This window comes from Crotalus tigris, unplaced genomic scaffold (genome assembly GCF_016545835.1).
Source record: "Crotalus tigris isolate CLP2741 ecotype Arizona unplaced genomic scaffold, ASM1654583v1 scf7180000018354.2857554, whole genome shotgun sequence".
Lineage (NCBI taxonomy): Eukaryota > Metazoa > Chordata > Lepidosauria > Squamata > Viperidae > Crotalus > Crotalus tigris.
Window position 1 is genome coordinate 568,978 of NW_024096961.1, and position 12,221 is coordinate 581,198.

Genomic DNA, 12,221 nt, shown 5'->3' on the forward strand with positions numbered 1-12,221 from the left:
TAGCAAAAGAAGTCTTGTCTTCTTTGAGAGCATATCTGTAAGGAATAGTTCACATCACCTGAAATAAGGCTTAATTCTCATCAGAGAGATATTAAGAGTTTGGAAAAAGTTCAGAGAAGAGAAACTAAAATGACCAAAGGCCTGAAGACGAAAACATATGAAGAGCAGCTGCAGGACTTGGGTTTGGCTAGCCCAGGGGTAGGCAACCTTGGCTCTTTTATGACATGCTCAGTAATTCTGGGAATCGAAGTCCAGGAGTCATAAAAGAGCCAAGGTTACCTACCCCTGGGCTAGTCTAAAGAAAAGAAGAAATAGGGGCAACATGCTAGCAGTATTCCAGTATCTGAGGGGCTGCCACCAAGAAGAGGGGGTCAAACTATTCTCCAAAGCACCAGAGGGCAAGACAAGAAACAAAGAGAGAAGCAACCTGGAACTAAGGAGAAACTTCCAGACAGTGAGGACAATTAACCAGTGGAACAGCTTGCCTCCAGAAATCATGGGCGTTCCATCACTGGAGGTTTTTAAGAAGAGACTAGACAGTCACTTGTCTGAAATGGTATAGGTTCTCCTGCTCAAGCAGGGGGCTGGACTAGAAGACCTCCAAGGTCTCTTCCAACTCTATTCTGTTCTATTTTTATAACTCAAGGCAGCAAGCATATGTAATCCTCCTTCCTCCTCCTATTTTCCCCACAACAGCAAACCCTGACTGATGGGTTGGGCTGAGAGAGTGACTGATCCAAAGTCACCCAGCCAACTTTCATACCTAAGGTGAGACTACAACTCACAGTCTCCTGGTTTCCAGCCTGGTGCCTTAACCACTAGAACAAGTTGGCTCTATGTGATGCTCCTTGTGCTAGTTTGTTGGTGTTGATTTTTATTGAATCCTGAATAAGCAATTTTTTCCCCATGCCCTATATTGAGTTTTTGTTGACGCTAGTAGAAATTTGGCCCATGTACACATATAATTGTATGTACAATGTATGTACACATTGTATTTAATTTTATTTATATGCCGCCCTGAGTCCTTTGGGATTGGGCGGCATATAAATAAAATTAAATACAAATACAATGATTTATATGTCAACCAGATAGAGAAAATACTAAGGTGAGAATTACCTTTTGAGAAAGCAGAAGCTTGTTTAATAAGCAAATAGCCACCCATGGAATAAACTCTGTGCCTTTTTGTATTTCTGGTGTATTTCAGCTGGTGATTCAAACTATGAAAAGATAGCCATTCATACATGTGACATTGATTATCCTGTAAGAGGATAGCCAGTTAATTGTCGGAAATATGGAGATATGAATTCAATATCCAGGGACATAAATACACCTGCAACCAGGTAAGAGAGAGGTGCTCTGATCATAGTTACCAGGACTGACCCAGAAATTTGAATTCTATGGATTTGGATAATATTCCCTTTGAAACCCCATCTTTGTAATTTGGGTGCTGACCCACATTTGACCTTGACCTGGGAAGCGCAACCTGACACAACCTCTGGCCGGGATATATAAAAAAATGTTCTATTTGAATATCTGTTCCAGTTAATCCAGCTTGCACTTCTGTAACCTACATCTCACCTACATATTTTTTTAATTAAGCCCCATTACTTCAGGGACATGCCCAGATTGTTTTCATTCCAATAATATAAAGCTAATTGACAAGTGTCCTCTTCTGGAATGTTACAGCTTTCACTGCCATAACAGAAGTCAAACTATCCTGATCAGCACTTACACTCCTATAATGACCAATTGGACAAAATGAAAAACATGCCCTACTACCGGTAGTAGATGCTCTACTAACAAGTTGATCATGTTCAATAATTCTAACGCAAGAGTAGGGTGTGAGTCTGCAGCCAGGCAGGGAGACGTTGGGAGACACAGATGGGCACGTGTAACAGTAACAACCTACTCCTAATACAGAGCTTTGCAGTATACTACCCTCCTATCACCAACAAAACTTACTCCCTGCCTATCTGCAATAAGACTTCCTTTATGCACCCCTGCTCTAAGCATCTTATTGACAGGGGAAAAGACATGCAAGATGTCAAAGTGACCAAGATCAAGTGTGGTGCTGACTGTAGGACAGATCACAGGCTCATTGTCTCCAAAAGGAAGCTCTGCATTACATCTAAGAGACAACTACAATGAAGCAAGGCTATGGAAAGAATCAATGTGGCCAGACTGAACAACCCTAGTATAACTTCAGCACTGGCTGAAGACTTTGAAACCAAACTTGGTGACCTATACCTTGTTGGAATGCTGAGGCACACTGGACACACTTCAGGAATACTTTCTCTTCATCTGCACTGCTAAGGCCTTCTACCCATAAACAGCATGACTGGTTCAATGACAACAGTGAGGAGATGGTGGTTCCACTTGTTGAGAAGCACCACTTCATCATGCCCATCAGAACAACTTTTCATCAGCTGCCAAGAAAAATGCCTTTACCAGTGCTCACAGGACAGTCCAGAATAAACACTGTAAAATACAAGATGTCTGGCTGAGTGCCAAGGCAGACAAAATACAGGGATATGCAGGCAGTAATGACTTAAAATGGTTCTGAAAATCCCCTTAACACTATCTTTGGTCTTGGATCTTAGTTTTCCGGAGTTCCCCCTCTCCTGATTACAAATGTTACAACTCTCATTACGGAGAAGTCTGAGATTCTACAAAAATGGACTAAACTAATAGATCCTCAACCATCTATTAATGATGAGGTAATAGACAGATTCCACAGGTCAACATCAACAGCCTTGGTAATAGCTTGTAGTAGCTGAAGTTACAGACTACTGACTTTGTAGATCTCTGCAGGTGTGGCATCTGCTCTGAAGGTCTGCCGCTATTCAGTGGCAAAGCTCCAGGGCCGATGCCATACTTGAGAACTACAAAAGTAGTGATCCTCTACTTATAGAGAAACTGACCAAATTGCTCCAGTATTTCTGGAAGCAAGGATCCATTCCTCAGGAACTTAAAGATGCATGCACTTCTACCAAAGGAAAGCCAATTAATGAGTATGTGACAATCTTGCTGCTCTTCTTTGCAGAAAAAAGACCTTTGCAAAAGTCTTGCTAAATCATCTGGTCACTCATCTAGGGATGGGCCTCCTACCAGAATCACACAGTGGCTTCCATAAAGATAACGGGACTACTGACATGAATTTTTTTTTTGCTGTACACTTTCAGAAATATTAGGAGAGAATTGTGAACTTTACACCTTTTTTTGATCTCTCAAAGTCTTTGACACTGTTACAAGACTTGTGGAGGATCATATTGAAGTTCAGCTGTCATTTATTCAGATGGTATGATAGTTCTATGATGGCATGAAAGCCAGGGTGCTGGATGATAGGGAATCCTCTAAGGAATTTGAACTCATTAATGGTATTGGACAGGGTTGTCTGCTTGCACCCACATTGTTCAGCATGATGTTTACTTCATATTGAATAATGCCTTCCTGATAGTGATGCTGCAATCAGCCTCATGTAAGTAGTGCATGAGAAACTTTTCAACTTGAGGAGACTTCAAGGAAAAGAAGGAAACTGTTCTGAGACTGCCTCTTTGCTAATGACTGTGGCTTGAATGCTCGCTCAGAGTCAGAGATGCAAATCAGTATGGATAAATTCTCCACAGCTTGTGACAACTTTGGTCTTACTATAACTTCCAAAAGGCTGAAGTCATGTACCAGCTTGCTCTTCTTGCACTGTACACAGAACCCAAAATCACAAAGAGCAGAAACTACAGCCAATGGACCAATGTAATTACCTTGGCAGTGCCCTCTCCTGAACGTGTAACTATTGTTGTGGAAGTTAACTGCAGAATGGCAAAGACAACCAGTAGGTTGCCCTGCACTGTGCGGGAACATCAGGGAATCAACTCAGTAACAAAACTGAACGCCTACAAGCTCTTGTACTTACTGTTCTTCTCTATTCTGAATTCTTCCACATAACTTGGCTTTGTCATCAGATGACAAGACAAAGTACCAGAACACTGATTTTTTTTTCCTAGAATGCATATCCAAGCATCTCTTTTGGGGGGGGGGGAACTCTGCTGGAAGTCACTCTCATGAAGAGCAGAAGAAATATTTCAAAGACTCAGTACAGGGCTCCCTGTATAGAGACAATTCTGGCACAAAACTGCCCTGTCATGGCTTCATCTACAAGGGCTGTGGCTTCATCTACAAGGGCTGTCATGGCTTCATCTACAAGGGTTGTCAAACTTACAAGGCAAGGCACACTGCTAAAACACAACATATGCTTGAGCTGCTTATGTTGAGCCACTAGCACAACAACTGCAGTGCCTACAGATGTCTAACATGAGCGAGAACATTTTATGCCCAAATTGGCCTGATCAGTCATCTTTGGATACACCATATCTAGTCTTAACGTGATTTTAAAAAGCACATGGTGTCAAGGTCTTCATCGACAACAATGGGTAAACAACAACATGGAATTAAAAAAAAGAACTACGCCTCTACTTTTCCCCCAAAGGACAGGGAGGCTCGAGAAAATGACAATACATACAAACTTTCCTTCATCCTATAATCCCCTTTCTTGTTGGCTAAAGGCATTTTATCTGCAATTTTTTTTCTCCCTGTCAGTTATAATAAAAGTCAGTAAAAGTAACAGCAGTATTAATGAATTTGCTTTTAGCAAAGGCTGTGTTGTAAAACAACTTCCTGAGCAGGGTATTAGTAATTTTAGTGGCACAGCTCAAAGCTTTCTGTCTCCTCTTCTATCCTTCAAGTCTGGACATTGTCCACTCTCTATAATGACCGGGTTCACACTTTCCATTGAATATACAATAATTTGTCTGATTGATTGAGCTTTGGTCAGTAAATTGTGACTGATAGTGTCATGTTTCATGTGAATCCAATTTATTTAACAAAATTGTCTACTGAAGTTTAATTTTAAATCAGTTAAACCACAACTTAGCACGAGTGAAACTAATCTATGAATTCTATGTGGTACAACATCACACAGAAAAATAACAGCGATTTGAAGAAAAGAGGCAGACCATTAATCCATACATTCTTAGATAAATCCCATGTCACAGGCCTGATGCTTGTTAATATGGAGAAAAGGTTGGTTTTGATTTCCAAAACTTCCAGCACTAGAATAATAACTTTGTTGTCATTTAAATACACTCTAATCGGCATACATTAAAATGAATTTTTGTTGCATTCCGCTGTGTAGATTGAGAGAGAATCCCCGTTGTCTCTTTCTCCCTTGCAGATATTCTTCCTTTTTATTGTATACTTGACCCAAGAAATAATGAATGCAGCTTTTTCCTTCTCCTGTCCTGACCACTTTCTACAGGGGGATGATTGAAAGCATCCTGTCATACAGCATCAGTCTGGTTTGGAAGCATCACTGCTTCAGACAGGAAGGTGGTGCAGAGAGTGGTGAGAATGGCCGAAAAGATCATTGGCAGTTCCCTCCCTGCCATCCAGGACATAGCACAGAAGCGTTGCTTGAGCAGGGTCCATAAGATCATCTGGGACACTACACATCCTCCTCACAACCTGTCTTCCTTGTTACCTTCTGGGAGGAAGCTTCATGGTATCGGTAGCAGAACATCCAGATTCAGCCATAGTTTCATTCCATATAGCATTAACCTTGTGAACTCTCAAGCTTCCTCCTTCCGTTATATATTCAAGATGGACAGTATTTAATATTTATTTGATATGTATATGCAGGGATGTGGGTCTATACATATGTTGTTCGTAGTATGTTTAGGTGTGCATCATGTATGTTTCACTTTGAGATCAGGCAACTAAATTTCATTTTTGATGTGTGACGTTGTGCCCACAGCAAAAAAATGACAATGAAGGTTATCTTATCTGTTCCTATCAGCAAAACTGATCAATGTCTGCTTTCTGTTTTACAGTAAAGATATTTCACAAGTATTTTTTTTAAAGTTTCTTGGACAGATGAACCAGTGAATCAAATAAAAGTTTTCTTTCAAGACTCCAGACATGTAGGTTGGATTCACACATATTATACATTAACAAAATCGAACCACCCAGTGTGACAATTTGAACTATACAGGTAATTCTAGATTTACAACAGTTTGTTTAGTGACCTTCAGTCATAATGGCACTGGAAAAAGTGACTTATGGCCAATTTTCACACTTACAACCGTTGTAGCATCCCCATGGTCATGAGATCAAAATTAAGATGCTTGGCAATTGGCTCATTATTTATGATGGTCCCAGGATCATGTGATCCTCTTTTGCGACATTCTGACAAGCAAAGTCAATGGGGAAGCCAGATTCACTTAAAAATAGTTTGACTAATTTAACAATTACTGTAATTCACTTAAATGTGGTAAGAAAGACTGTAAAATGGGAGCAAACGCACTTAACAAATGTTTCACTTACAAACAGAAATTTTGAGCTCAATTGTCATTGTAAGTCAAGGAGTACCTGTACACATATTCAACATAAAGTATATTAATTTTTTAAAAAACCATTCCGTACTCCTCACATCATAATATATCACTGTATTATTTTTGTGGCCTTGTACAATTTGTTTTTAAATTAGTGAAACCCTGCTATTTAGGAAGAATCACTTATATCTTACTGAGTATCCTTAAGCCTATGGGACATTTCCACAACTATTCTAATTTACAAATAATTTAAATTAGTAAAAAGTTGGTGGCTAGAAAGGGGAATTCTGGTATTTTTTTTTTTTTGAAAAAGCAAAAATTTGTGCTATTTCCTTATTCTGCACACGACTCAAATTTTTGTTTCCCAACAGAAGCATTTGTAGAATCAAAGACTTTCACCAAAACAATTAAGTTAGCACCATACTATCATGATACAAATTCCACCCCTTTCATACATTACAAGGTCACAAAGCATAGACAGCAGCTTTATCACAATGGTGCTATTAAAGTTTCCTCCTACTCTGGGGGTACATCTGTATTTCCAAAAAATAAATTATGTTAAAATTGTTAGGGGTTTATTTTCTTTCTTTAAGATAATTTTTACAAACTGAAAAGGAATTTTTAAATACTCAAAAAGGAGCCCAAAAGAAGATACTTGTCACACTGGGAATTCAGGCATATCTTTGAAATGGTTCTAAATAACCAATAACTTAAGGATACACATGGAAAATATATTCATCAGTCCTTTTTTGTTTTTTCTCTTGTTAAGAATGAAGCAAATTCTGACATCCGTGGTTAACCAATTTTAATAGAACTTAACCTGAGCAAATCACAACAGCAAAATAGCATGTACCACAACATGATCCCAGCAGTCTTCACTTTATTGCCATCCAGTACCTCAGCTATTACTTTGGCTGTTCCTGGTGGTTTAAATCAAATGAAGAAAGATTATCTCTTTCAGTTACAATCTAGATTATGTTGTACCAAATGTTGCTCACAGGAAGTAAACCAAGTTATTTTGGCTTTGGCTTTATTATTTAATTTTTTAAAACCTCTTTAATATTTCTATAAATAACTCAAAGGGGTGAACATGCTTAGTACTCCTCCCATTTTCCCACACAAAAATCCTAAGGTGAGTTAGGCTGAGTGTGTGTCTGGCCCAAATCAGCCAGCCAACAATTTTTTATGTATCTATTCTTAGATTCCTTTTGATAACTCAATGGACGAGATTACATTAGATACCAAGTCCTAGTTTGCTTTAGTCAAGTTTTCAAGGCAATGCATAATGACCTGGTTCACACATGCTAAGCCATAAATCATGATTCACAAATTGCGAAGGCCTGATCCACAGTAACCTTAAACCAAAACTAAGAAAATTATGATTTAGTGCAATATCATTATTAGTTTAAATAATATATTAATAAATGAAAGGATCCATTCCACTGATTACGTAAGGATAGATATTTAAATCCTAGATTATGAAAAAGCTATCATTTTCAGTAGTTTTACTTTGTCCCTTTTGTGTGTGAGGTAATAGTTTGCCTTGTAGGCACTGAAAATACATAACAATATAAACAGTCTAGTTACCTATTCCGCAATTATATTAACTGAAATGTAGAAAGTATTTCTCTATGGCCTTAGCACAAACCCTGAAAACAGAAATTGACATTTGTGGAAACACAGCCTATTATAAATAGATTTTATTTATAAAGTTGATTTACATAAAATAGGATACTCTTTAAAAACTGCATATAAGCAAGTCAATAAATCTAGCAAGTGCATACAAAAATACCTTCAATACATTAAAAATAAAACTTCAGTTTTTTCCGGTTTTTTAGATAAATGAACCTTCACACCAGACCCGAAATAAACAAGCAAACAAAATCCTCAACACCACATTTAAGATAAACAGCTCTATGCTTCCTTAGTACAAAATGTTAAGAAATTTTTGTCTAGATTGGGTAAGTTCTCAAACTTTCTATCTGATAGAGTTAATAAGCAATTTTCTATAAGTCTTTCCTCTTGCATTAAAGAGACTTGCAGAAAAGTAAGTCTTCATATTTGTTCCCATAGGCAGCTCAAGTTACACACATAAAGTCTAATTCTGAAGTTCAAATAGTCCCTTTCCCATTCAGAAAAAGGAAGCATCAAGCTTTTATTTCACCCCTACCCTTATTGACAGACATTAAGTTGGAAACCCAACAGATCTCCAGCTGCCACTAGATTCAGAGAAGAAGCCTTTCATTGGTTGTTCAAGAGTCAGAGGTACCATAAACTGCTGTACGACAGCAGATAAACCATGGCCCCTAGAATGTATTTACATAATTGCACTTTTTTTAAAAAAAAAGAATCAAAACTACCAGTCTTTTGTTTCATAAACAAACACAGAGAGAATGTGGTTAGAAAGATCCAACTTCCTTTGCAATGAGGCTTGAAGAGAGTAGGTGCATGTTAAATCAGAGGTTCCTGGTGCTCTTCTGCTGCATCGGAGCCTGGGACAATGAGGTACTGAGGTTCTCTACACAGTGTTGCTTTCAGTATTGCTACAAAAAGAAAACAGAAAAAGCCATTAGGAGCAGGTGACTGACAGAAAAGATCCATAACAGCAGCCCAAGACTTTCTCCCTGATCCCAAAGCCAGACTAATCGGGGCATTGTGCTCAACTACCAAACTCTGCTAAAGAAATGCATTGTCCCCCATGCCTACACATTCCAAATAGTGTTCTGTCCATATGTTGTTTCAACTTCCAACCCTATTTCTGTAGGGAAAGCAGGTCTATAAATCTACCATCCTTCTGCTTTCTTTCAGAAGGGCAGACTAGATTGTTGAAAGGGGAAACAATAGCAGCATTTTGATGAAAGTTTCCTTTTGCGTAAGCTGCAACGAAGTGAACAACATTCAAATGAAACTCCTGGGCCTTGCCTAGTTGATTGCTTAATCCCTTAGTCTACCTTCATTATAAGGGTTGGTTTGTAAATATGAAGTACAGATTCTTATCTCCAGTTGAAATAATACCTTACCTGGAAGCAAAGGTGGACAAAAACTTTGCAACTAGAAATTCAGCATGAATATTCTATTTCACATGGTACAATATTTTACTTGAGATAGCAAGAACTAAATGCCTGCCATCACTTAGGGACAACGTTAAAGCCACTTACACATGGTGACCTCCCCCCCCCCTTCAATCATCAGAAAGAAAAGAACACTCAACGTAACAAGTCATTAGTTCTCCTGTTCTCTCAAGCTCACTGGCCCAGTAACTTTTGCATTCGAAAGGATTTTCGTTTTGCAAAGTTGGGACGAGAAAGCCTTGCGGGAAAGCCAAGTATTTGCAGCCTTCAAGAGACATTTTAGCACTCTTGTCTGGGACTGGCTGGATGCTAGGCTAAATGTTCGCCGAGCAGAATTCTCACCCAGCGTTCATCAGCGACGCTCCCTTTCAATTGCATCTGCCTGGAGGTGAGCCAGACAAGCACGCAACGCCATCCGAAACGAAGCCCAGCCTAAAGGAGGCTTAAATTACCTTGGCTATCTTAAAAAAAAAAAAAAAATCAACCAAAATGTATGGAATCCCCCGCCTCCAGATTTTTGCAATGAAATATATTAAAAAATGTAATACTGGAGGAAGATTCTGGGAAGTTCAAAAAAGCGCAATCCTGGCGCGTTTCATTAGAAATCAGCTGGCCGGCGCCTTACCGTTCCAGCTCAGCAGCTCCCGAACCAACCAGTGAAATCGAGCAGCTCCTGTTCCTCCGGGCTGAGCGCCCCTTCGTAGCCACTCTCGTCCGACGAATAAGCCGAGTGCGGGGAACCCGGCACAGAACTGCCCTCGCGGCCGTCAAAAGAGGGGGAGGCGGAGGAATACACGCTGCTGCTGCTGCCAACGCAAGCAGCGGAGGCAGCGTCAGGGCCGGCTGGCAGGAGACCGTCCTGGAAGGCGGCGCTGACGGCGTCGTGCTCGTCCAACAACTGTTGCAAAGCTCGGATGTATTCCACGGCGGAGCGGAGAGTCTCTACTTTGCTCATCTTCTTGGCGGCGGCGCCGTTGGGCACGTGCTGGCGCAAGGTCTGGAAGCCCAGGTTGACCAGCTTGACGCGGTTCCGCTCCCGCTCATTGCGCCGAGCCACAGCCGCCGCGCCGCCGCCTTGCTGCGCTGTCAAGCCCGGGAATGCTAAGCGTCTCTTGCAGCGTAGCAGCTCCGGCGAGTTCGAGCGCCGCTTGGAGCCTCTGCAGCGCGTTGCCGAGTTGGAAGGCTGAACCTGGCCGGGACAGCCCGTGGCAGCCCCCCATGGTTGGGGCACCCCGGACGAAGAGGAGCTCGCGCTCTGTCCTGCTTGCACTTTGATCCCCAAAGAGCCGCCGCTGCTATTGCAACTGTGCAGCGAGTAACTTTTGCAAACCGCGTGGGCTGTTGGTTGCATGGTTGTTCCTAGAACCCCGCTGTTCATCGTGGGGCATTTACCCCGGTATTGGTCTTCGTGTAGGTGCAGTTTGTTAAAAGCCCAAAGTTGTTGCAGAAAATCAGTTGCCGTAAAAGACAAAAAAGAAAAAAAAGATTGAAAAATGGGCACTCGGCTTCTTAAAGATGTCAAAGTTGGGTGCGCAACCCGGGCAACAACTCCTAGCTGCGGTTGGGAGCAACGGCGATTCCTTTCCCCTTTCTTGCGCTCTTGCTCCTTGCGCTCTGTCAAGACGCCTCTGCTGCGAGGTCCTCGCTGCTCGGCCCCTTATCAACACGCGCTGCTGCTGCCGCCGCTCGCGGGCCCCCGGGAGCAGCACGCGACGCGCCGTGCGCCACACACACACAATCCCCGCCGCCCGCTTGGCTCCCGAGCCGCCTCCCACCCAATGGGAAGCTCGCTTGGCAACTTCGTGCGCCCGGCGCGTGGCTCTGGCTGAGGTTCCATAAACAATCTCTCTTCCTTGCGAGGAGCACGCGCTCCACCTCATTTGCATCCCAATGCAATCTGGTCGGGGTCTGGGCGTGCTTCTTTCCGGCATACTAGCACCTGAAAAGTTGTGTGCTGGGAAGGAAGCAACCTCTACTTTGTACTAATCGTGGCTTTTTGCCACAAGAACTTTAAAATAGTCTTCCCTTATACTCCTAAATTAGGTTCTTCGGGTTGCGTTTTCAAAAGAGACTCATAGAATGATCCTGCCCGCGGATCTGGAGAGCTGCCTTAATTTGAAAAGACAACCCCATTGCCCACTTTGAGTGACAGAAAACCCAGGGCTCGCAATGCATGTGAAGTAGATGCCATTATTCAAGTGGGCAAGAGGTAAGATTACGCAGGATCCCTTCATATATACTCTGTGCAGTGGCTGGAGAACTCTGGATGTATGGGGAGGTGGGGAGGGGACTCTTTATTGCAGCTGGAAGGCTGGCAGATACAATTTGACATGTTCAACTGAATGCACAAAAACTGTATGGACATTTGAGAGAACTACACGCTTATAAACCCTCAGCCTTGGAAGGAGAATTTAGTCCATCAAAGCCAACCTCCTGCTCAGTATGGGAATATAAATTAAAGCATCTTTGATAGATAAATTCTTGGGAGTGGAGAGAGGCAGGTTAGGATCCTGAGTTTTAGCACTTCAGTCCTCTTCATGTCTGCATAGACCTGACTCAAGATTTGCCCAAATTCACTTTAAATGACTGAACTTGAAAATACATATTCATAAAGAAAAGGCTTCATATTTTTTTGGGGGGGGTGTACTATACACACTCCGAGAAAGTTAAGGGTGTTATTAGGAAGTAAAATCAACTCAAGCAAACAAGAAGGGAAGAAATTAGCTGGAGACATCAGAATTATTTTGCGCCTGCTACCAAATCCATG

The 12,221-nt window shown here is 41.5% G+C and overlaps 1 protein-coding gene across 1 annotated transcript; it reads right to left on the bottom strand.

Annotated features, from left to right (window-relative positions):
- Positions 1 to 8,721: 8,721 nt before the first annotated feature.
- ASCL2 (achaete-scute family bHLH transcription factor 2) lies at positions 8,722 to 11,657 on the bottom strand. The gene is made up of 2 exons (XM_039350723.1): positions 10,080 to 11,657; positions 8,722 to 8,926 (listed from the first exon to the last, which is right to left on the bottom strand). Exon 1 carries the CDS (start codon positions 10,830 to 10,832, stop codon positions 10,089 to 10,091), a length of 744 nt encoding a protein of 247 aa, XP_039206657.1. The 5' UTR covers positions 10,833 to 11,657; the 3' UTR covers positions 8,722 to 8,926; positions 10,080 to 10,088.
- Positions 11,658 to 12,221: the final 564 nt, after the last annotated feature.